At 33.4% G+C, this 26481-nt stretch overlaps 2 protein-coding genes and 1 long non-coding RNA gene across 21 annotated transcripts in view; 1 reads left to right on the top strand and 2 right to left on the bottom strand.

Annotated features, from left to right (window-relative positions):
* Positions 1-1137: 1137 nt before the first annotated feature.
* Positions 1138-6350, bottom strand: LOC143225594 (uncharacterized). The gene is made up of 6 exons (XM_076455308.1): positions 6178-6350; positions 5402-5537; positions 4712-4849; positions 3938-4072; positions 3287-3460; positions 1138-3008 (listed from the first exon to the last, which is right to left on the bottom strand). The coding sequence occupies exons 2-6, from the start codon at positions 5535-5537 to the stop codon at positions 2983-2985; spliced, it is 609 nt and encodes a 202-aa protein (XP_076311423.1). The 5' UTR covers positions 6178-6350; the 3' UTR covers positions 1138-2982.
* Positions 6351-7785: 1435 nt separating this feature from the next.
* The window catches only part of LOC143225592 (uncharacterized), a 49493-nt gene continuing 30797 nt past the window's right edge, over positions 7786-26481 (top strand). For 2 of the 4 annotated variants that reach the window (XR_013013947.1, XR_013013946.1), the window contains exons 1-2: positions 7788-8390; positions 9867-10354. This is a non-coding gene — a long non-coding RNA (uncharacterized LOC143225592). Of the gene's footprint in view, positions 8391-9866; positions 10355-14422; positions 17168-26481 lie in introns of those variants that run through there. The other 2 variants (XR_013013945.1, XR_013013948.1) reach the window with 2 other exon arrangements.
* Positions 21251-26481, bottom strand: part of LOC143225590 (USP6 N-terminal-like protein) — an 84944-nt gene continuing 79713 nt past the window's right edge. For all 16 annotated transcript variants that reach the window (XM_076455292.1, XM_076455307.1, XM_076455300.1 and 13 more), the window contains 4 exons: positions 25780-25940; positions 24975-25074; positions 23884-24134; positions 21251-22898 (listed from right to left, as the gene is read on the bottom strand). In XM_076455292.1, the coding sequence (XP_076311407.1) occupies positions 22302-22898; positions 23884-24134; positions 24975-25074; positions 25780-25940 (1109 nt within the window). In that variant the 3' untranslated portion in view covers positions 21251-22301. The remainder of the gene's footprint in view (positions 22899-23883; positions 24135-24974; positions 25075-25779; positions 25941-26481) is intronic.

The following is a 26481-nucleotide window of genomic DNA, read 5'->3' as shown; positions in this document are numbered from 1 at the left end:
AGTAGTTTTAATTTTTATAAGCATACTCTTGTATGTATTCTCTTCTACTACTGTTTATATGTCACGTTACAAGTAAATATGTCATCTTATTCCCTGATAATTAAACTTAATTGTTAACTAAATCTTTATGCAACCACCAACTCTTTCATCATGATAACATTGGCTTTCTTCTGTGAATTGAATATTCTATATAATACCTATATATAATCTATTTTATCATTTCTTCTAAAAGGGTTTTCCTTCCTATCCACGACGTCACATTTTTAAATGTGAAACGGCAAAGTGATAACCCTATTCGTATCTGTTGTTTAGTTGTGAGGTAGCTTACATTTAACGCAAACGTTAAAATGTTGTAATTAGGAACCAATGTCGCTATAATAAATGTAGTTTAATTTCGACAACGTACACTAATGCAATGAATGTTACTTCCTTTTTTTCTTAATTACTGTTGAGAAGGTAATATTAAAGCTTAGATGTTACACTGAAACGCTGATACTTATACTTGATTGATCTGTACTTTGTGCTCCAAATGCTAGGATTGTGTACTTCAATAAAACAGCCAGTAATCCCAGTTTTAACCTATAAAATTCAGTGTTTCTGTCATATTTGGTTGACTTTTCAACTGCTTTCTATACCAAAAATAATTTGTTCTTCATATCTAACTTTCAAACTTCTTAAGAAACGGAGTTTTATTTAACTAATACAAAATATTGATTTTTCCAGTTACCGGTTGAATCATAGAAAATTATATGCAGCAAGTTTGGATTTAATGCCTACATATCCAACAACTAGATGGCGAACTCAGCAGTTAAACATTATCTCTCAGGTATTGCTGAGGGTGATGTCCAATATAAATAAAAATATCTCTTATTGGTTTGTGAAATTAGCAAACTTTACCTTTCTCACTTTACCACAATTCAATTTGTGGTGCTTTCTGTAAGCTGTCCAAGGAGAGTATTTACTGTTTCTTGAGATAAGTTACCTTACACAAAATATTTGATAAAATAATGTTCTCATGTTCAATAACCAAAACGGTGAAAATGTCTTTGCTGAAAGATAGTAGAATCATATAGAGTATAAAACATTCGTGATGGCAAGAAACCCATTTGAAGTAAAAATGTATCTCAAAACGGGTGGTATTGGTATTAACACTTTTATTGATAAGCAGAGAACAACGTTTCGACCTTCCTAGGTCATCTTCAGGTTAACAAAGAGAGTTTACAAACTGTTAGGTATACTGTTTTTCGTAACGTATTTCCATTTGTAAACAGTATACAAAGAAAAATATAGAACAACAAAGAATAAACAAAATAATTTGCTATAGTTTTGTGGACTAGGCTTTATTTTCAACAAATAATTTAAAAGAACCAGTTCCATAAAAACAAAACAAATCTATTATAACTGGTGCCAGAAATGAAAATATATTGTTGAAAATAAAAGAGAATTTTGAGTAAACTTTCGCCTTTGAGATGATCTCACGAGATAACATCAGAGATCAGAGTAGTTATTGAAGCACTTAAAATCAATAACTATAAAAGTTACATGAAGATCGAGACAGATAATTTGAAGAACGACACATAAAACTAAAAAAATACATTTTTATAACGATTGTCATTATTATGAATAAACAAATTATTTCATCACTATGAAAAATTATGCTTTTTTTGGTTGAAAATTTTAATTAAGAACCTTATTCGACGATCCTGGTGATTTGTTTTATCAACCATTTAAGATTTGGTAAATATTTCTGTAATCGTTTTCAAAATATGTTGAATTTAACCTAAACAAGTTGTTATAAATTTATTTGAAAAAAAAAGTCATTATTCGAAGTATATCGTCGGATTTGGGCATTGGTCAATGCCACTATGACAATGTATAAAAATGAAATAGAAACAACTAAATTTGTATGAATTTATTACAAATAGAAAGTATATATTTATGTATAAAAATATAATGGGATATACAATGTGACTAAAAATTACGAGTAATTCTGTTATTCCTTTCAGCCATAACAAAACACATGTGTAACATACACAGCGATAGACTCTTGGCTGATAAGACAACATAAAAATGGAGCTAAACACAATGACAATTCAAATGTAAAATAGTTGGCATGTAAAAACAAGTTGCAAAGGCTACTCAAGTAACAAGCACTTTAAATCAATTACAATTACTAGTCCACCGCTGGGACAGCGGTAAGTCTTCGGATTTAATGATGCTAAAATCAGGGATTCGATTCCCCTGGGTTGACGTAACATAGCTTAAAGGAGCTTTGCTATATAAAAAAAAAAGACACGATTTTCTAGAAACACGCTGCTTTACAATTGTTTCTTTAATGCAGTCGAGAAAACCATAAAAATAGCTTTTAAGTAGACCATATAGTTGCGGCTCACTTTGGCTACGAATGATAGTTTAATATATACATACATGTTCGTTTGGCACTGGAAAATAGTTTGGTTTAATATGTAAACTTCTTAAAAGGTAGGCGTTGTTGTTATTACGAAAAAAAATTCAAGTTTCTCACTATGTGATAGGCAGCGACCAATAAATTATCCATTTAATTTTTTTTAAGCGTACATGCAATCTCACCTGGGGGCGCAGTTGTCTTATTAATCAGATTATTGTATTGAGAAGTTTAGATTCATTACTAAATTTAATAGTTTAATGCTCAAAAATGTTTGACTGAAGAGCATTACCTTTTAGATGATTGATATTTACTGCACAGTTTGAATAGTAACCTTTTATGATTTAATTTCACACTAAAGATGTCTGACCTAAAGTATATAGTCACATGTGTAACCTGTTTCATGTACCATGTGTATATGTTCTTGTACCTAAAACAATGCCCAAGTTTTACGATAATATATATATGTAAAAAGAGTCGTCATGGAGACCACCGTTTCTGAAGTACTTATGATGTATGCTAGTTTTGTTTCTTTTCTCTTTCTCCTAATGTGGTTCCACTATCCAATCTGTAGGAGCTTATTCTTCATAATCCTCGTCCTCATCTGTGTATAGAAAACCATCAACACAATTGAAAATACCGATCTACTTGATAAATCATACTTATGAAAACAAAACTATATAAAGTTGATATTTCTGGGTTTATGTGTTTGTATTAAAAACACTTAAATGTAATACACTAAATACATAATAAATATTTCATTTACAGAATATTCTACAATCAAGTGTGATAATTAGTACATATTTTGGTACACAGATAGATAAGTTATATATAGAAGAATCAAAACTCTGGTCTATCTTTGATTGACACACAAAATCGTACCTCTATTTCTGTTTCTTCGGTTTCCGCCCGCGCGACCTCGACCACAAGGTTTGGTAACAGTTTGAGTTGCTTCACACTCACTGGAGTCCCCTTCAACAAGAGACTTGACCTTTGTCTTTTGATTGGTCACTGGATCACAGTCACTCCATGCTACTGTTCGGTCATAGCGACACCCTGCAACAGAAAAATCAAATAAGTTCTTATACTTTCAGGTAATTTATTTAAAAAAGCTTCCAGTATTTAACATCCTAATACAGAAAATAAATTTTCTTGCCTTCCCTTTTCACATTTACTGTGGTATTATTTGATGGTCCAACAGTCTCAGACCAGTTAAGTGAAATAACAGACAAAATTGGGAATATACAGATATTTTCCACCAATTGACATTTAATCTGTAATTATTTTTGTAAGATTTTAAATAGACTTTTGGACCCCTTCATGACAAAAATTTTCCGCATTTTTTTTTGGATTCAAAACTTTTCTAAGTATTCTTAATTATTCCATTAGCAAACTTGCATCTTTTCTTAAATATACTGTGGAATACTATAAATAGAAATTTTAACTATCATTGCAATGAGTCAACTACATATTGAAAATACATTACAAAATTTAGGGCAGAATGATTCAAATCAAAGAAATATAATCACTCACGCCTACGACACTTTTTAGTGATCACTCTAGTCTGTTCACATGATGCGTCACTACTTGGTTTCAATGAGTCCGACCTAGTCCGTACGTTTGAAGCGGCATCACACGGTGACCAGTCTCCTTTTTGATAACGGCAAGCTGCAATGATCCCAAAATGTATTTTGATTACGAAGTGTTCAAATATTTTTGAAAGTAACTTAGGTCGTAAAGGTGATAAGTAATTTTTTTATCTATTCTAAAACAATAATTACCTGTTTTTGTCTTTCTAAAAGTTGACCTAACTCCATACACACACATACCCCATGTTGATGTACTGTGTTACTATACAATGTTGGCTTAGATTTAGATATCTTTACCATTTTCATTGTGGTGTACTGACAAAGGTAGAAAAGTCCACACACAGCGACTTGGCTCTTACAATAGCTAACAAAACAGCTGATTTTATAAATGAATCCACCTGCTTCAGAGATTTTTTTTTTTTATTTATTTAAACAATCGCCTATATCATCAAGGATAAATTTCCACAAAATAAAACATTAAGAAATTAGTTTCTTTAATCACAGAAGTAAAGTTAGGGTTACTTGACATGCCTTTTATCACATCACCTTAGCTCTAAAGTTTTATCTTGGTTAAAAATCAAGAAAGATTTTTTAAAAATGTAATTAAATATAATTTAAAACTTAATCATTAAGGAACTTTCATTTAAAATAAAAAAGCATCTAATTAATTTCAACTTTATTGTTGAATTTCATCACATCATAGCCGTCAATAATCTACCTTTTTTACAGTTTCTTGTGACTATTTTTGTTTGTTCACACAACGTAGGATCTCCACGTTTTAAGGTAAGTGTGCGACGTTGTGTATTAGTGGAAGTATCACAGTTTTCCCATGAGCTTTTTCTATACTTGCATACACCTGGAAAACAAAATTTGAAATAAATTTCATGGTACTTATTTACGTTAGATTTGGGTCAATTATGCATATGCACACACTAAATTCTAAACTTTTTAATACTTAACACCACAACTTGATAGTTGTAACCTTTTTAATTGCTATTCGTACTGTTAACTAAACCATTACATACTTTATTATGAGTGTGTGTATATATATATATATATATATATATATATGTAACGGCAAGAGTCTTAACTACACTTGTCTGTCTGTGTAACTACTTCACGGGGTGTACATGGAACTTCACCAAAATTAGTATGGAGATTCATTAGGTTCATATATAAAATGTCAGTTTTGCACTTCACGTGTTTAGAACATTTTTGCATTCTTTACAATTACATGAAAGATTTTTCATGTCCTAAAATAAGTTTTCATTAATCATGAATTTGCATAACTTCTGTCAAAGGGGGGGGGTACTCTAGCTAGCACATAAACACATTTCTCTTCTAAAAAACGATTATCTAACACTGATTGTATACACAAATGATAATTAATATTTAAGTTCAAACCAACCTGTGTCCCTTCCAAGACGAGCTGATCGTATTACTCTATATACAGCTTCATCGTCAGAGTCCTCCACAAGTTCATTAGCAAGTGCACTAACCATCAAAACACTCACAACAGCCAGAGATATCCATATTTTCTCCATCTGTGACAAAATAAAAGAAACAGTGAAATTAAACTTATAACTGCATAAATAATTAGCCCAAAATTGTGTAAAGACTAAATATCGATGAAATTTACTTCGACCTTCCGTTTCACGCCATGTACAATTTATATATATAATAATCAGTAACAGTTCTCCAAAATTGTTCATTGCTTGCAGTGGAAAATGTATGACGGCCAGAAAAAACACTACCAATAGTACTAGCGCTAATTCAACAGATAACTTTAGTGCCAGCACCATGCACATCAAACGGAATAAAACATTATAAGCATAGACGTTTCCTTCTGCTTTCTGTTACAGTGTAACCAACACTAATACTGTCACGGTTAGCTATTGCAGTGTCAACATTATAAATATCTAAAGAGTAGTAACGATACATGCACGCCTATACTATACCGATTACTATAGTATTAGTAATATTATCTTGAATTCCAAACGCACGAAATTTATCATTCTATCCATATACCCATACTAATTTAAATTAATCAAGCAAATACAATCTCTAATAATAATTTACACATAAATATCATTATATGAAGGTAAAAGCTATTTGATATTAATTCTATCTTACACATAATTCAACTTAAAGTTCAGCCTTACACATCAGCCTTCAAACCCTCACCTTTCCCTCTCGTGTTTCTGCTGTGTCTCCAATCTTGTTCCTTTTGTTCAGCCTCTTATGGTCGGCATCACTAAAAGCAGACGAAACTGGTCCTAAACCAGATTTAGCCAGCCAAACAAATACTCTCCAACGCAGACTCCGCAACGGACTCACGATAATCACGTGATTCTTGTTTTGAGTTCATGGTTTATTGCTCAAGTGATATTTATCAATTACCAACGGTATTCATAGCGATATTTTGTGATGTTATTTGAGTTTCATTCTTTTGTAATAATTTTAAATATATGAAATTACCTAATTCAGAAATATAACTATGGTTCATAATATATATAAATAACTAATTTTCCATTTTATTTATACAAACAAGTAGAATTTTCAACAGACTCTAGCTACACCAGTAGTTGTGGTGTCTATGTCTTTTACAGTACGGCAGAAAATGATTACAGTTATATGTTATAAGACATTAGTTCTAGGCCTACAGAATTTTTAAATACCTCAGTCTTAATCTAGTCCTTTACGGATTTTCAAAAATTATAAAAGTATATAACAGTGGTATTCTAACCACACTGTATTTGTTTTATCCTCTGTGCACGATGCATTTCACTCAATTCAAAGTTTTACAAACCGCTTGGTATAAAATGAACGCGGCAATAGTTAGAACACCATTTATATAAGAAATTTGATACAATAACAGTAGGTATGGCCTATACATCAGTATTAGGTCTATTATGTTTTTAAACACTACAAGTGTGTGAATCTGTATTAATGATCTGTTCTTTTCATTCTCGTAACTGACAGGAATTAATTGGTTTTAGATGTTAAACCACTAGTCTTAACGATAACCATGGTTGCAAGTAGCACCAGCAAATGTATTATTCCTACATATTAATACGGCGATAGTATTATCTAGTGAAATATTCATTAGACTCGAGATAGCCTGACGGCTTGAACGTTTTCCTCTAGCGGTTACTACTGCATTCTTGTTGCAGCAGTTCAGGTTGTTTCCTTATTTTATTCATTATATTATGTTGCAGTTTCCAGTATATCTATAATGATAGAATAAAATGTGTCGTGTTGAAACAAAATGAAATATGTAGTATAAGTTCCAAATTTCTTTTCTTCTTGAACGTATCTCATAATCGAAACAACTCATACAATATATAAACAAAACCAACGTCAGGCTAAGATCAAGTTTTGGTTTTTCATTATGTAATTTTTTCTTAGTCACTCTGTATTAGTTCATAAACAGCATCAAAAGTTTATTATTGCTGTCACATGTGGTACTTGAACAACGACTATTTGTTCCACAATGGGTAGAACTGCTCTTCAAAATGACCTTTAGGATTTTAAATAAGAACGGAAATTTCCCATCGTATCAAAGTTCAAAAACATCGTATAAACATGCGAGTTTTGAGTAGAAGATCATAAACAAACAGAGAGAATGAATGAAAGAAGAAGGAAATGACAAAGAACGCATTTAAAGTGAAAAGAGAAATACTGGTTTATGTCAGAAAACGTGGCAGCAGGGCAATAGAAACCGCAGGGCCAGAAAATCCAGGCTGTCTAGAGTTTATAGAATAAAAATAAACCTTAAAGTATACATGAGCCTCACAGTGGGATGTCTGTGGACTTAAAAGGCCATAGACCAGCTTTTGATACCCCTGATGGGCAGAAAACAAATAGTACATTGTGTAGCTTTGTGCTTAATTACAAACAAATCCATATATATATTAATATATTTATCAGCCAATAGAGAATGTGAAAACTATTCATTTAAATTCCTTTAATTTCCCACCCTTTTAGTTTACTTTTTCTGTCACCAAAGTTAACTGTTTTTTTCATAGTTGTTTGAGTAAGTTTAATAGTAACGTCTTTCATTTTCCTATGAACTTCTTAAAACTAAAACAAAGGCTTGTATCAAAATACTGTTACACTCTTATAAGTATGGCAAGGATGTTTGCTTGTTTTTGAATTTCGCGCTATCTACCCAAGCCGTCCATAATTTAACAGTGTAAGACAGTGGAAGGCAGCTAGTCATCACCACCCACCACCAATTATTGGGTTACTCTTTTACCAACGACTAGTGGGATTGACGGTCACATTATAAAGCCCCCACGGCTGAAAGGACGAGCATGTTTGGTGCAACGGGGATTCGAACCCGCGACCCTCAGATTACGAGTCGAAGGTTTTAACCACCTGGCCATGCCGAGCCTGTGAGTATGTTACAGTCTCTGTAAATAAAAGAATAATATATTGCTGTAAATGTAGTAGAACTTTAGAATTATTTGAAAATTGTCATTCAAATACAATTTAATGTTCACATATATGCAGTGAAATTTTAATTAAATATTTCCTTTCAATATTTATAAAATGGTCGTACTTAAGTATAAAGAGGTATTCATCATATTTTGCTTTTGTGTTTTTCTTAAATAATATTTGATAAAAGTTCACTTTTAGTTTTATTTGTTTGTTTGTATGTTTTGTATTTCGTGCAAAGCTACAAGAGGGCTATCCGCGTTAGCCGTCCTTAATTTAGCAGTGTAAGATTAGAGGGAAGACGCTCGTCATCACCACCCACCGCCAACTCTTGGGCTACTCTTTTAGCAACGGATAGTGGGATTGACCAGAACATTATAACGCTTCCACAGCTAAAAGGGCGAGCATACTTGGTTTGACAGTGATTCGAACCCGCGACCCTCACATTACGAGCCGAGCGCCCTAACAACATGGCCATGCCAGGTCGGAAAGTAGTTACTTAACGCATTTGTTTTTCTATATATTAGAAGTTGTTAACTGATTTTTACGAATAACAATTCCATGACTACATTTGTTTGTTTTTGATTAAACATAAAGCTAAACAATGGGCTATCTGTACTCTGTCCTTCAGGGGTATCGAAACCCAGTTTCTAGAGTAGTAAGTCCACAGACATAACACTATGCCACTGAAGGGGCCTATGAATACGTCACAAATTAATTCTATAAATGATCTTAATTAAAATGGCTCACAAAGTAATTTACTGACGTTTGACTTCCCCAACGGTGGCTTTTTCACCTCTTTGTTGTTTAAGTTTGGTTTTGAAAAAAAATATTTATTTCAATTAGCTATAAAATATGAAGTGAGGGTATACTATGGGATGGAAGTGGGAATACAAACAAACACCCATAGACGTAACATTATTTAAGAAATTAAACGCAAGCAACTCTATTTAACAAAACTACACGTAAAGTAAACAATAATGTAAATTTATAATAGTATACACAGTAGAAAAAAGTTATAAGCGTTCACTGTATGACACGACTTTACAAGTTTAAGCAAAGAAACTCACAAGAAGGTAGAATAAAACCTGTATGTGTGTGTGTTTTTTTATAGCAAAGCCACATCGGGCCATCTGCTGAGTCTACCGAGGGGATCGAACCCCTGATTTTAAAACCCATAAGTAAAGAAAAATGTAGCTAAAAGGTGTTCATAGCAGGCTATTACGCGAATCGAATATAAATTATTGCAAGATAAAGTAAATGTATAGTTGTAATGAAGTCACACTTAGCTGTATATACAGAAAAGTATGAATGTGTTCAAAACGTGATAAACTTAAGGTTTTGAACAAACTGCGCATGCGTATTTTAAATCTTGATAAGTCCATAAAGCCCATACAAATTGTATTTAGTGCAACGTTCTTTTCTTTTTTCAGGAAACTACACACTGGTTAAAGCTATCCTCATAGTTTCTCATAGTTATCCACTCATTCATTTCTTGGTTTCTTGGTTTTATTCTTTAAAATAATTTAATCCTAAAAATGATTGATTAGTGCATATAAATAGTCCCGATGAAGACTTTCAAAAAGTGAAAAAAAAAAAAAAAACACGTCAAAGGCACTTACCTTAAACTTATCTTTAGTCCTTTCAAAACAAATCAGTCCATTTCCATTACAAACTCTTTCTTCTAAGTGAGAAGGAATGAAACAAGTGGACCTGGTATGACCTGGTGGTTATAGCACTTGACTTGCAATATAAAGGTCGCGAGTTCGACTCCTTGTTACTCAACAGGCTCGTACGATATGGATGCCATCTGGGCCGGCCAGACGGGGTTGAAAATTCTTCGCTTACAAAAGTTCCAGCTGACCCCAGATTATTTTGGTTTTATGCTGTTGCGGAGAAGAAGTATGAAGGAAGCAAATATGTAAGTGTTGTTTGTGTGAAATACTTTGCACATGAAATCTAAAGTTAAAATAGAAACCAGTCGTTACGTGATGACAACTATATTGTGCATTGTATATGATACTTGTTACATTAAGAAATTTGACTAGGCATAACATTCTGAATGGAAAAACCAATACGAAATCGGGACTCCTAGGATAAAAACCTCCCATCCTAACCATATAAGAATTGTAACGTTTGATCGAGCAATTTGAAAGAAATTTCTGGGCACACAAAATCAAGGATATTATCTGTATAGATAACTTCAATGAGAGCTATGGATGTGTCCTAAATAGTTTATCGGGATGGATTAAGAATTTTGAAAAGTATGGGAAGGGGATCCAATGGTTAAAAATAAACACGACACAAAACAGGTTAGATATGCATATTCGATGTTATACACTATTGTTCGCGTTACCAAAAAGTCACTGCTTATAACACAAGAACAATCACAGTATATCAATTACGTTGTAGTGTATTGAATAAAAATCAGTAGATAATATGTAATTAAAGCATGATAAAAGTGTGTAGATTATTTACATTATGAGTACGAGAGAACTAGCAAAACAAATGGCAGGTTATAATAGATACAGCTTCAGTAAGTTCAACAGGTTGTATGTCAGGTTTGTCTTTTAATGCTAGTTTTGTCGTTTATTTAGGGCGTGTTTTATTTTCCAAGTATCATTTTAAGGTACAGCTCCTTTTTAGAGTAACAGAACGTAAATATACAGGGTGGTCCGTAAGTTCCTACCCATCCATATATCTTATGTATCCAGTGTATCTGTGTGCTGCCCCTCATTCTCGCTGCATAATATTATGCGACGCCATGTTCTGTGAGACATTTTCAAGTGTAAATTGGCTTAAATCGGTCAAATTTCTCTCTCTAAAAAATGAAAAAATTATAATATATGCGTAATTGAATATAACATGATAACATATGGATGGGTAGGGATTTACGGGCCACCCTGTATATTTATATACTCTGTATATATTTCGAATACAACGATATTATGTTGCGTTCTTCTTCAATGTATGGAATATGATTTTAAATTTAAAAAAACGATCAGATTATGTACTGTTCGGATTCCACGAATTATGCTTCATTTGAGCGCGAGGACATAAGTTTGTTTGTACAGTTAAGCACAAAGCGACACAATGGACTACCTGTGCTCTGCCTACAACAGGTATTAAACCGCGGTTTCTCGCGCTGTAAGTCAGCAGACATGTCATTGTGCCATTGGAGGGGGGGAGGACAGGAAATAAAACATACTTTTGCAATTTTTAAATTCCACAACATTAGAGTACGAAGACATAGCTTATAAATAGCTCTCTTCCAGATCTGAGCTTTTAGCTCTTCGTCAAATCAATTCAGAATATGAACTGATGCTATTTTATTGTTATTACTAGGAGTAAGTTTCCATTTTCTTTACATTTCACGCTGTATATACGTATATAAGCTAGTCATTTTCATCTATTTTTAAGACTTGTATGAATATTTCACAGGCCCCAAGCCCTATAAGTGTGCAAGTGAAGATTTACGAAAACGCAATATTTATAGACGCTGACTGTTACAATCTTTCATCAAACAATAAACTCAAAATGTAAAAAGGTACACAACTTTGTCTCCTCATTCTTTAATTTTTATTGCAAGGTGATAAGAAGACACTCTTGTACTTGTTGTCGAATTTGTCTATTACTAGTGTAAAATGGAATCACAATCCATGAGGTTTTTCATAATGTCGTCCTTCAGTTTACTACTCAGTACAAGACTAATTGAGATCACGTCGTCCTCTCTTCGTAATTGATCACATCCAGGTTTTTACTAACTTCTGACTGACATTTCCTTATCATTACTCTGCTGTTAAAATATGTGCGTCCTACTCCAGGATGCATGTCTTCTTATGGAACAGTTGTTTAACATGTGCAGTTATCTCTTCCCATAAGGGCTATGAGTATATTGAACGCATTCTTCATTTCACTCGGCTCCCCTTTCTGTATCTCTTTTATATTAGCATTTGTGCTAGTTACAAAAACTGTATCAAACACACAGCAGTGTTTGTTTTGTTGTTTTTTTTTAAATTTCGCGCAAAGCTATTCGAGGGCTATCTGCGCTAGCCGTCCCTAATTTAGCAGTGTAAGACTAGAGGGAAGGCAGCTAGTCATCACCACCCACCGCCAACTCTCGAGCTACTCTTTTACCAACGAATAATGGGATTGACCGTCACATTATAACGCCACCACGGCTGAAAAGGCGAGCATATTTGATGTGACGGGGATTCGAACTCGCGACCCTCAGATTACAATTCGAGTGTCTTAACCATCTGGCCGTGCCGAGCCTCACAGAGCAATTTGCTGCAGAACAACACACCGTGAGTTACTAACATGAGTAACAGTTTAGCGATATTCCACCTTCTTTATCTCGGACTGAGGTTATCCAAACTATCACACATTTCAGTGGTGCGCTTTTGAATTCTTACTTCACATATCAAATTTCAAGGCAATCAATTAATAAACACCTGAGATATAACATCTACAGTTTTAATTGAGTTTCTTCCTTCTTTTTTTCTTTGCACCCAAAGTACGGAAACTTCATTTAGTGATAAATCTTGTTAACGTACAATTAGGAGTCTCGTTTGATGTAACTATACACCACATGTGCAAATTTATTAAACAAAAATTGCTCAAATTTAATCAAAATTTTGCGCACACCTACACAAAAAGTCACTTGAGCTACCGGCCCAACCTTTTCATCTTTACCTAAATGTGAACCATTTTTAGTTTTTTGTCATTCGTATTAGAGACGGTTGATTCAGAACAGCAAAAATATAAGGTTAAAGGTCGTACAAATACATCAAACAAACCAGACTAGTTTTCAAAATAATTGCATGGGTGGACTGTTATTTCTGATTATTCACTGCCAACTTTTCAGCACAAGTTTGCTAAATTTTATGCAGTTATCTCAATTAAATAGCATTCAGCGTCACGTGATATTACATCAAGCATTTAGTATAAATAATGATGCTTGATACAGCTGTACCAATTGCATAATAAAACAATTGTTAATCTAGTTTCTTTGCAGTTACGATAAAGGAAATTAGTAACCCTGTTTAGTGATGGAAAATTACCAAAATATATTTTAAAGAATCTGGTTTGTTTTGTAAAGTAAAAGCCTGTTCCAAATAAGAGGGTTGCTATTTCAAAGATAATGTAGGTTACTGTCAAGTGTCACTTTTTTGCTTGTTGTGGTTTGTTGTGTGTTTTTTTCATATAGCAAAGCCACAAAGGGCTATCTGCTCAGCCCACCGAGGGGAATCGAACCCCTGATTTTAGCGTTGTAAATCCGGAGACATACCGCTGTACTAGCGGGGGGCAGGTTTGGTGGTATTTAAGGACAAAAATACATGATATCCAATAGAAATACCTTAGTTGTGAAACACAAAAACACGTGGCTAGAAAAGATTAAAGAAATTAAATCAAAATTGGCGGCCAAAGTTCATTCATTACTTAACTATGTCATGCTTTTCACCCACTATTATATATATATATATTATTCCCCAAGTTGAAGAAAAAAAACACAAACACACACATAAACATAAAAACAACAACAATAGTGGATAAAACAAAACACGTGACATAGTTAAGTAATGAATGAACATTTGCTGTAAAACTATTATCAATGCTATAAGTGTGGCTACCATTTTTGCCGCCAATTTTGATTTCATTCCTTTAAGTCACACACGCAATCCTTTTTGGCCGCTCGCTTTTTCACACCTGAGGTGTGTTTAGTTAGATATTGTGTATATATGTAATATATTTGTTAAGCCCACTTGATTAACAAAAATACGTGATTAAAAATCTTATAAAGGTTGTTTAAACCTGACGGGCATTCTAGGTATACTTACTTGGTGAAGTGTGTGTGGTTATATAGGGTTTCACAACAAATCTTAAGGTGTTTAATGCGTAGGATAGTGGAGCATGACCTACTTTTCGATAGTTTGTGTGGTTTTTGCATAACGACTGACAATAATTTTTGTGATATTTATCTTTACAGGCCCTATAAGGGTTTTCAGTGGGAATATTATAACACTCTACTACACGTCTTTTCTGTTAACGCAGCTGATAACGAAGCCTTTGACTCAATACCAAAGCTCATCGAAGTCGACATGGAAGGATATGATGAAAATTACATCAGTTTTATTGTGTTATAACATCACACAACATATCATGTTTTGTCAGCCTACGCGTCACTATACGACTTGATGCACTATTGATGCCATATCCTTTCCTTCACCTCACTTTCACCATCATTGGCTTCCTTCTATAACTTTTATTCTCCAGTCGCTATTCATTAGTGAGCCGATTAAATTTCCGCACAAGTCTTAACTGCAAATATAAATCCACGAGTAGTGAATGCAAGATCATTTATATTAAAGAAAGTAAACATCATTTAAAAACCATAGTTGATGAGCAGTTAGGGCTGAATTCCTAAATATTCTTAGCACAAGACCTACAAGAAGTTAATGCACCTATAGTTACTGAGTAAATTAGTTTTGATGTATTTGCTATGGCCTACAGTTTCGGAACCGATGACTTAGTGTAGCCAGTACAATCGGCCTTTATCTACTAACATTTTGTACCAGCAATTCGATCACATGAAGAAACTACGGGTCATAACATATCTAATGACAGTTTTAACATAATCACAACTGGGTTTATAGACCTTGAACTTTTCCTTACAGGCAGGTGTCAAATCTCGAAATACTTTCTTGTTGTAAATAACTTAGACATCCTTCCAACTCAAAGTTACTAAAATAATGAAAAATAGAAATGAATCTGTATTTCTTGTATCCTAAATTTAAGGTTAGTTAGTTATCACCATTAGATTCCATCAAGGAACATAGGGTCGCAATCGCTTGCGGATTCTTCAACAGGAATTTAAGTGAGTAGGTTGTTAGCCCACTGCACCGAGCCGTCCCTAATTTAGTAGTGTAAGACTAGATGGAAGGCAGCTAGTCATCACCACCCACCGCCAACTCTTGGGCTACTCTTTTACCAACGAATAGTGGGATTGGCCGTAACATTATAACGCCCCCACGGCTGGGAGGGCGTGCATGTTTTGGCGCGACGCGGGCGCGAACTCGCGACCCTCGGATTACGAGTCGCACGTCTTACGCGCTTGGCCATGCCAGGCCAGATTTAAGGTTACTACATTGATATTTTATATTGACTTTTTGTTTTTATTTTATGTTTTTCTTATTATTCATTTGATCATAAGATCAATATTTTGATCATATGGTCTAATTTTCTTCATGTTTTATATATTCAACTAGCATACAGCCCGGCCAGAATGACGGGGCAAGTACTACCATTTCCATCCCATAGCATACCCTAACCTCACATTTCATAGTTTTGGTTTGTTTTGAATTTCGAGCAATGCTGCATGAGGGCTAACTGCGCTAATCATCTCTACTTAAGCAGTAAAAGACTAGAAGAAAGGCACCTAGTCATTACTACTCATTGCCAACGAATAGGGGGATTGACCGTCACATAATAACGCCCACACAGCTGTAAGGGCATATTTGGTGGGAAGGGGATTCGAAATCGCGCCTCTAAGATTCTGAGTCAAGTGCCCTAACAATTTTGCCATTTTTCATAGTTAACTAAAACAAATAAATTTTACGAACTCAAGCTTGACCAACAGAGGCAAAGAAGTGCAATCGAGGCATTTAAATGACGGTAAATTCCTTTGTGAGCCAATCAAAATTAAAATCATTCATGAAATAAATACAGAGCATATTCATAAAATAATTATTGGTAAACATCAGATAGATTAACAATTTTTAATGCATATAGACAATCAAGTACGTTTTGGTAATACTCAGTTCTGATAATGGATTTTATGTTATGTTGCTTAGTAACAAAAGTATAACTTAATATTTAGCACATTGACTAACAACAGTCTATGTACTAAAAGTGTAAAACTAAACGTAAAGAAACAAAACTGGGAAGAACATTTGTCAATTTTTTAAATTTTGTCTTCATTTATTAAATATGTTTCTATCAAAAACGTTGGTGATATTACAGAAAATAACTTAATTCAGCAACGATTCGAGTTTAAAATTAAATCGATATTTTTACTTTCCTGGTAAATTTTATCCTTTTGGCATTACACTAGGTGATCCCACACTATGTGTTTACTTTAGATATATTATACCAACACTCATTACACTTACAAGGTTTCATGACTCCCCCCGTTACTAAAATCGTCATGGCCAGACAGTGCTAAATACGTTTTTGGCTTTTATGACTCCTCCTATTTCAAGAAATCAAGCGTGACGTGACATGCACTAGCTTTTATATAGATTAGTTTGTTTGTTTGGGAATTTCGCACAAAGCTACTCGAGGGCTATCTGTGCTAGCCGTCCCTAATTTAGCAGTGTAAGACTAGAGGGAAGGCAGCTAGTCATCACCACCCACCACCAACTCTTGGGCTACTCTTTTCCCAACGAATTTGATCGTCAATTATAATGCCCCCACGGCTGAAAGGGCGAGCATGTTTGGTGCGACCGGGATTCGAACCCGCGAGCTTCAGATTACGAGTCGAACGCCTTAACCCACCTGGCCATACCGGGCCCCAATAACCGTCTTTATCTTAATTATTAAACATTTTACCCAACGTTCCGTTATTGCGGTTTCATCAGGACTAACAGTTTGAGAACCTTAGCTGAAATAGTTATTGTTATCATTATTTTATAATAGTTTTTTTCCCATAAATTTTGTTGACAAATTGTCAAAATGCCCTAGTTTGTAAAATACATTCTGAAAAATAAAATATTAATAAAAAACTTGAAGTTAACTCATAATAGATATCTATTACTTCCTAGGTGGTGTAACATAGTATTTAAGTACTTGCTTAAAAAACAAAACAAAAATCTCCTGTCTAATTAACAAATGCTCTTCTGTAAAAGCGGCCGTCAAAGAATATTGTCATCTTAACTTTTTTTATTGTTGTTAAGCGCAAAGCAACACAATGAACCAGCTGTGCTGTGTCCACGGCAGATATCGAAATCCGGTTTTTTAGCGTTGTAAGTCCGCAGACATACCGCTGAGCCACTTAGGGGCGTACTTGATTTTATATAATTACAACGGCTAACCATTTAAAAATATGATGCTGAAAGAAATACTTATATTATTAGTGATTTCTCAAACTTCCGAACTGTAGAGAAAAAACAACAACCATGATACTGATAAGCCACAGATATTCTCCAGTTTCAAGTTTGTTTAATGAACTTTCAAACTGTTACTCTTTTTATCTTTTATTTACGTCACGACTCACGGTTCAAGAATCATCACTTGTCCCGCTTTATACCGCCTTATACCAGAAATGTTTTCCACCCCCTCATGCGCTTTAAATTACTGTAGAACTCGTCATACCTGGTTATCACAATAGAAAGTTCACGCACTCAAGATTTTATAAAATCTGTGCTTGCTATTCAAGATTTTTCCTTCAGTTAAAACTTTCTGATAGTTACGATCGCATGCTATCAGACGAAAAATAGTACTGTGACGAAACTGATGAGTATGCAGTTAACAGTTCAACGGTCTATAATACACTACCACTTCCCCTGCTTCAAAGTTTCAATAGTGTTCACGAATTTCTTTCAAATCGCCTACGCTGGATTTTAGCCTAGTGGTTACATATGTTTGAAACTAAAGACAAATAAGTGTTTAACGTAGTACTGAAGTTAAAATTACAAGGTCAAGGATATGCAGCTTGGACCCATGCCAGATGTGTATATTAAACACAAGAAACAGGAGATCTAATTACAGTTCCCCGTCCCTCTGACTCTCCCAGAATAGTGTCATTCAATCTCGTAGATGGTAACTGGAGATTCCAACAAGGAAACTAGTTAAGCCCAGTCTGAAGTGCCCAGATTACTTGTGATGTGGTAGGACTCACGATTTTTCTAAAAACAATTTTTAATTTTTTTTTTCAATTCGGCAATTTATAGTGTCACACGTGCAATGTGAGAAATTAACTAGATTATCTTTTACACATTAATAAAAATAAGAAAAAACAAATATCTTCAGCACATTAATATAAGTTAATAGATGCTTCGATTTGACTCAAGAGTACACAGTATTATTTGCACTAGCTAGCAAATTACGTCGAAATACTTAAGAACTCGGAATTGCAGCAGCTTATATACCAAAAAAAAAAAAAAAAAGGTAAACGAGCAATCTTATTACAAAAATATAGCATATTTCGGATACTAAAAGAATGTATTACTTAGATATGAAATATTTAAAGAGTGCAACTCTCACTCATCAACCACGAACACTCTAGAGGGTGCAACTGTAACTACAAAAACATTAGAATTCTCATATACATGCAAGTGAAACCTTTGTTAAGGAAGTATCAATATACGATAACAACTAAAATGTTTAGACACGTCAAAAAACACACCAAAAGAAAACCAACTAACTTATCAATAAGTTATTTCAATTTTAAAACTGAGCAGCATACTGTGCACCAGCGACCTAAACAGCCAACTTGGAGATCCCCATGATATTTAGGGATAGATGACCCTGACTGTCAAGTCATAGAACAGAAATATGCCGTCAAAGGAAGCTATCTGGACTTTTGAACCGTTTGTTAGTAATTACGCACAAAGCTACACAATGAACTATCTGTACTCTGCCCGCTACAGGTATTGAAACCCGGTTTCTAGCGTTGTAAGTTCGCAGATATACCGCTGTCCCACTAGGGTAGGGGGCGTTTGAACCGAATAACTGTTACAGCTGAATATACAGAGCAAGTAGAACGGCACTGGGTGTGGAATTCTGGTTCATTATCGAGATATTAAGTTCCATAAAAATATTATCAAGGAGCATGTGAATAACTTAGAAAAAAAAAAAAAAGGCAAGAGTGCAAGTCATGTTAAAAGGCATGATGGCTGAAATAAAACGTTTCATTTTTATTTATAAAATATTTAATCTAGCATGTAACTCAATAAAATAAATATTTAATAAAAGATAAAACAACAAGCACCAAGACTGTGTTGTATATATATAAATATACACATATACCAATAACGCCCTCTATCTAGTTGGTATGGTGGCGAGTCGCAGCTATGACAACCTCCTATTAAACAACAAAAAATACAGTTACAAAGGGGTAACGTAATACACGGCGAAAGTACAACTCCTTACAAGATACTGTGATTAGTGCTGTTAGTATTTGCGTGAGAAACTTCCGGGGGAGGAAAGAATGTATCCGAAAATTTCCCCTTCTTACTCTGCATCCCGTTTCAAAACAATTCTCAATAGTATCTAATATATATTCTGAAAGTTCAATCTGCAGCATATAAACGACCTTCCAGTGAACATGACGCTTTTTGTAAAGGGGCCCTTACATTACACTGGTGGTCGTCTTGTAACATTAGCGTGTATTAATTAAACTCAAACAGCTAAACTCACTTCACGGTCTTTGACGACTTCATTGTTTATTTTAATTTGTCTTATAGCGAAACACATGAAATTAGTACAGCTCGGTGAATGTTAAAAGTAGTTTCTAATGTATACGAGGATCCCAGATCTCTTGCAACAGGTTTTACCCTATTTGTATTCGAAGAATAAAAAAAAACTGTGTGTGTGCGAATAAAAGGTTGAGGAAACTGTGAACATGAAATATTTATTCTGAACCTATTATAACAGAATAAAATAGTAATTTTGGCAACTGAATTTTGGAACGCATTTCAAAACAACTTGTGTTACGAAGCAGTGGATCATTATAGAAATATTATTACGGATAATTACAATACACAAATCTGAATTCATCATATTTGCTTCAGTTCCTCAGCAAGTTAATTAATAATATAGTTGATAAATGTTAACCTATCACGCATTTAACGTAACATCTACTTGTTTGAGTTATCTGCTCAATTCAACCCGGGATACTGAACCACGTATTCAAGCGTTACATGTCCGCAAACTTACTACTGATTCACCAGGTGACAGCACCGGCTTTGCTAAACGTGCAATGACGAGTTGTAATAAAAGTCCAGAAAACAAAACTCAAAAAACATCGAACCCTTGACGCTCAATATTACCGTCAATATTGTCGTATCCCAAACACACATACCGCACAAAACCTAACAATCGATTTTTCTTTCACTTTAATTCCTGACAACATAAAAGTAATACGTTTAATACCATTTAGATTTGCTATACTTACTAGAAATCGTTTCTTTGAATCTCGTTAAAATATTTCAGTTAAAACTACCTGTAAACAAATGTTCACTTTTAACAATTTTCTACGTGCACCGTAATAAATAGTATATGATCTAAATCTCAACAAAACTAGGAAAGTGTGTTTTAAACTAAATAATCCAAATAATAGAATGACGTATTTACAAAACAAAGACAACTGTGTATTTTCTTGATCTTACTCAGGCACTATTTTTTTTTATTGTATACAAGTTTTTATTTGTCTTGGCTTTTTTATTTATCAAGATCCCAGTGTTCAAGTTTAACAACTGTGTAGTTTCCTAGCTTTTATCTGTTATAATTAGAAATGTGTTCTTAAAAACATTTTTTTAGTTTTTAGGCTGTGAAATTTCTAAACTATTTTGTTTCTTAACCTTAATACTTATGCAAATAATGGGTTAAATAGTCAGTTTAGATATGTAAAGATATCCCTAATTGTAAACTGTAGGCCCTGGGTGTGGCAACAAGTTAGTAGCACTCACAGCCTGAACATTGGACGCATGTATCGTAACACTTCCAACCATAGACTCTTGAACTTTCCATTTTAGACACATCACAAAGCATTGTTCTGGCCCAGTGTATTCTAAGAGCTAAGTTCAAAGTCAAATAATGTTGCTGATTTCTTTACTTTTCACACAATACATACATTACATTCTTGGTAAAACCATTCCTTAGTTTTGTTATAACAACCAACCATAAGTACAAAGTTCACCATATACATGATATAAAAATATAGTCAAGAAATACACAAAGAAACCGTTACTCCTGTTACTTTAGTTTGTACAGTCACATTTATACACGACGAATTTAGATCTATAACAACACAACCACAAGTTTAATAAATATATATATATAAACCATGATTTCATCCCTAGAATTGGCATTTGTAGAGAAATGCGGCACTGAAAAAAAATCTAAATTCTTGGTTCTTTTTCACGATTACAATAAAGGCTATACAAAGTATCACAAATGGTTACTTTTACATATCTATTACAGCAAGACATGTCACAGACACTTTCCTATAGACTGAATCAAACCACTGGCTGGGTTTTGTGACACTACACCAGTCATATAATTCTCTCTATAAAACATATATATAAAGTTTGAAAATTGTTATTCTGAGCGATTTACAAAATATTATGGATTAATTATACACTGATTGGTTAGTTACATGTATTCAGTGTAAACGCTTTTCACTGTCATTTTATTTGCAAACAGCTCAGCTCTTGTAGAGATAAAAACATTTTTTGATAATTTAAAAAAACATTTTCTTTTGTTTTAATTCTCCTTGTTGAGGGGGGGTGACCGAAAAATTGAGTATGGGCATCTGAGCATTTCCTGCACAGGATTATAAACCTTATTTTGGGCAATTTCAATCAGCTTTTACATGTACAAAATATACACAAAGTCCACTTTGGACTGAAAACAAATGAAGCAGCTATAGCTGTATTTATACAAAAACAATAAAAATTCAAAAGAAGTTACAAGTTACTCCTTCAGATGACAGATTACTACCAATCTGAGATGATGTTCACTTACATAAAAATTTTCCCTTAAACTGACAATCTTCCAGTCTAGGTTATCACTATGTTAATACTGATGAGAGTGATGCTTAAGTTAGTGGAATGTGAATTAATATCAAACTGTTTGTATAGTTTGCATCATGTAACTTGTGGCAAGCCAGACATAATATCATACATTCCAACATGAATGGTTATCTTATTAGGATCCTGATTAGTGGGGGTGACATCACCGTTAGAAGGTGAGGATGAATGACTGCGAGAAAACATCTGATGAGGAGAAGTATCCTGATGAGTATCAGTCTGGTCAAAGGGTACAAAAATCCTCACAGTATCTGGTGAATGAGCCCTTAACCTAGGTGGGGACTGCTGGATGGCAGCCATGACACTTTCTGTATAGTCTACATTGTCATAGAATGACAGAGTGCGCTGGAGGTGATCAAGGTTAAAATTGGCCCTGTGGGGAGAGGTGTTGCTACCTCGTCCATGCTGGCGAGTCAGAGTGGTGTTAGGGCTAGAGAAGCCAGAAACAGCAGATAAGTCTGCTACAGATGTTTGTGATGTCTCTGCAAAGGAGTTTCTTGAGCTTAGAGGGTCATTAATAGAACTGGCATCATCAATGTCAAGGTTGTCGGAGTTCCTCGACTGTCTATGGATACCACTGCCTGAAGTAAACTCAATACTATTTACTAGCTCTTTCTTCTTCCAGACAGGTGACTGATCACCATTGGTTATGACCTGTTGAAAGAAACAGTGTCTGAATAAAACACATGAAAAAATTAGCTTTATAATAATCCATGAAGCAATGAAAGATTCAACAAATTTTTTTTCACTGTGCAACAGTAAAAATATTTTGTTGTTGCTTGAAATTAAGTTGTGAATGTATATATATATATATATAAAGGAATTATGTACCACACTTAAGGTAATACATACATACAAGCACATTTAAATACTGCACCATAGGGAATTCTCAGTGTTAACATAAATAAATCATTTGTCTTTAATAAAAATCACAAATTCATTCTGATTCGTTTAAAACAACAACAAAGAAACAGTACACCAACTGAATCTTATTCAAACCAATTGTTGTCCAAGTTGCTGATTGTTTGACCACTAAATTGTATCTCAGTCAACATGAGAATCTCTGGCATTAGGAGAAAGGCCTAAATACAGTAGATGTGGCATGGTTGCTACATAATTACATTTTTCTTTACTTTCAACTTTTAAGTTCTTATAATTACTAATGTTTTTTCCCATTGATGTTGCAACATGTAATACGCTGAAAAACAACAAAAAAGTTGCATGCCACCATTATAATCAAGTTTACACCAAAACAGTCATTTTTCAGGCAAGGCAAATGGCCATATAAATCACTACATCTATTGTAGTGATCGAGGCACAATTTATATGGCCATTTGCTGATACTGATGAACGTGGTATTAAGTAAAATACCTTGTTGACACTATGTATGGCAGATATAGTGTGGTTGACATCATATGTTCTTTATTTTCACTCACAAGTTCTTATAATTACAAAGATATTACAAATTCAGCGGAAAAGATAAGAATTTTTAACTTACCACTACCTTCTTAAACTGATCTGGAATGCTAGCAAAACCAACGTGAACATAATTCATAATTTCAGATAATATCTTGTACACACAAAGTGGATAAGTTCTACTGACTACAACAAGACTATATGGAGTAAAAACAAGATATACCATGTCTTCATTTTCTTTACTTCTTACACCAAGTTGTTGGTCTACAAATGTTTCAGCCAATAAGCCAAAGGGTAGTCGTGGAAGTTCGTGTATAGATGGTTGCTCCGGAAGGTGCATCTTGTGCTTACGTAGTTCCTCCAGGGATGCTGATAGAGCATCCACTGCTGCATCATCATGGTATCCAAAATCTTGCTCTAATTTCACTTGCAAAAATTCTATAGTATCTTCCATTCCCATCTTCAATAATGGTTCTAGTAGGTTAAGGAAAGATTATATACATGAAGAAATTAACTGAACTAAATAAATGTATCACCAGTTTCTTACAAGTAAATCTTAAAACATGACTAATGTTAGGTATTTTGTACTATAGTTACATTCTTCCAAAAACTGGCTTTTCAGTGTATTAAGCAGTGCTTAGGTGCTTCTTTACTTCTGGAAGAAATTTTGTTAGTACCTTGCCCATTAACACATGATGCTGATTATTCAATTCTATTATTCCATTATTATTCCAATGGTGATTATTCCTACAATTCTACCCACTTACCATCACTTTAACTTGCAATCTTGTTAAAAAGAACAATAAAATTTCATTACATACATACATCAGAAGTATGTATACATACTTCAGCAAAAGATCTTCAAACAAACATATAACTTGATGGCAGAAAAAATAATTTAATGTTTACTCAGAAAAAAAACAACAAATCTTCTATTTTACAATCAATTTTAATGAAATAAATAATCATCAGAATACAAAACAGAAACTAGCAAGATTAGGATACATATACAATATAGCTGGTATAGCTAAGCAACATGACTTGCATTCTCAAAGTAAAAATGAAAATAAAGGAGTCCCTTCCCCTTTTTTTCTCTCTCCAGGTTTAGTTATGACTTCAATTTTCTCTAGCTTATTTCATTCTACACCTTTTTCAGTTTTCTTAACTTCCCCAGATTCCTGGCCACACAGCAACAGTACAGTGAGTCATACAAAAACTGTACACTCATAGATCCTTTACTGTTCAAGATAATTTTTAAACAGTTATTTTACTTTAAGAAATACCAGCTCAAATTTATTATTAAAGTAAACTTACTTCTGTGAAGTTTAAGTAATGTATAAGACATAGCAGTAAGAATTGTTTCTCCTTCAAGGATATAGATGTCCCACAGTCGAAGAGTTAATGTAAAGGGAACCTGAAATGGATATTTAAAATCTCTATTCATAAATACATGTACATAAAGAACCAATCAAAATGAATGAAGTGTAAAGCTAAAGCTACTTGCACAGATGCTAAGCTACAGAAGTACAAATAAAAGACAGTTTAGTTAAATAGCCATGGTTTAATGACATATAATAAATGTAAAATGCATATTTATTTCCTAAACTTTATTTGAATGAAGCAAATCTCTATTCCTAAATACATGTACATAAAGAACCAATCAAAATGAATGAAGTGTAAAGCTAAAGCTACTTGCACAGATGCTAAGCTACAGAAGTACAAATAAAAGACAGTTTAGTTAAATAGCCATGGTTTAATAACATATAATAAATGTAAAATGCATATTTATTTCCTAAACTTTATTTGAATGAAGCAAAAGGAAAATTTGTATCAAATGAGAAATATATAAATAAGCATTCTTATGATTTTAAAATCATCACTGATCTCCATGCTAATTTTGATAAATTATTCATTCTTAATGAAATATTTGGTGCAAATGTAATAAATTTTTTTTTTAGAATATGCAAAAAAAACCAAAAACATTTGCATACAATACATTTTAAACAAAATATATAAAAGAAAAAACTGACAAATATGCTGAACACATTCTTGAGCAATAAAATTCACATATCACTATTGTTTTAAACCTTTAAAATATCACAATAAGAGTCTTCCTTACCCTGTCTAAAAAACACTGAAAAAACCACTTCAGCGTATAGAGACTTGAATGTATTTCATAGTTGTCTAAGTGCTTCTTTAATTTTGGAAGAAATTTTGTTAGAATCTTGTCATGATGTTTCTGGAATCGTTGAAGTTTGGGGAAGCCAGGAATAAAAAAACCTAGACAATATATACATAAAGAAAAATTAATACAACAATCACCTGAACAAGACATTCTCCTGTGTGTTAATCAAACAGGAATAGCAACAGGACACTAAATTAAGAGCTTCATTAATGAAGAATCCTAATAACACTAATAAATTAATTTAGTAGTAGCTACAAAAATTATCAAACTCAGTTAATATCAGAAACATACATTTTGTTTGTGAGCATAAATTCATTTAATTTCAATATTTTTCAAAGCATAAGTTTATTTCTTAGAAAACATAACCTCATCTTTATCAGTCAAATTACATTTACTTTAACCAGGATTTTACTAACCTATCAATCACCAGCAACATAGTTTTTTTTGTAATGGAACTTAATATTCATTTTAAGTTTAAAATAAGATGCTATTTTCTTGTATGGTTTTTAATCAGTTGTCAGAAAATTATTTCTAAAATATGTTTTTTGTCAATCTTCTGAAACTAATCTCATAACAGTATATCATTAAACTTATTCATTTCTGATATAACACTGTAATGATCCTTTCTTATTTGAA

This window comes from Tachypleus tridentatus, chromosome 9, assembly GCF_004210375.1.
Source record: "Tachypleus tridentatus isolate NWPU-2018 chromosome 9, ASM421037v1, whole genome shotgun sequence".
NCBI lineage: Eukaryota > Metazoa > Arthropoda > Merostomata > Xiphosura > Limulidae > Tachypleus > Tachypleus tridentatus.
Note: the sequence above shows the minus strand (reverse complement) of the source record. Positions and strands in the feature narration are given on the sequence as shown.

Coding starts and splice junctions, on each gene's coding strand:
- LOC143225594 (XM_076455308.1), bottom strand. CDS start 5,537: ATGGAGAAAATATGGATATCTCTGGCTGTTGTGAGTGTTTTGATGGTT. Junction 4,850..5,401: donor TCGTCTTGGAAGGGACACAG/GTTGGTTTGAAC, acceptor TTTGTTTTCCAG/GTGTATGCAAGTATAGAAAA. Junction 3,461..3,937: donor CACTAAAAAGTGTCGTAGGC/GTGAGTGATTAT, acceptor TTTCTGTTGCAG/GGTGTCGCTATGACCGAACA.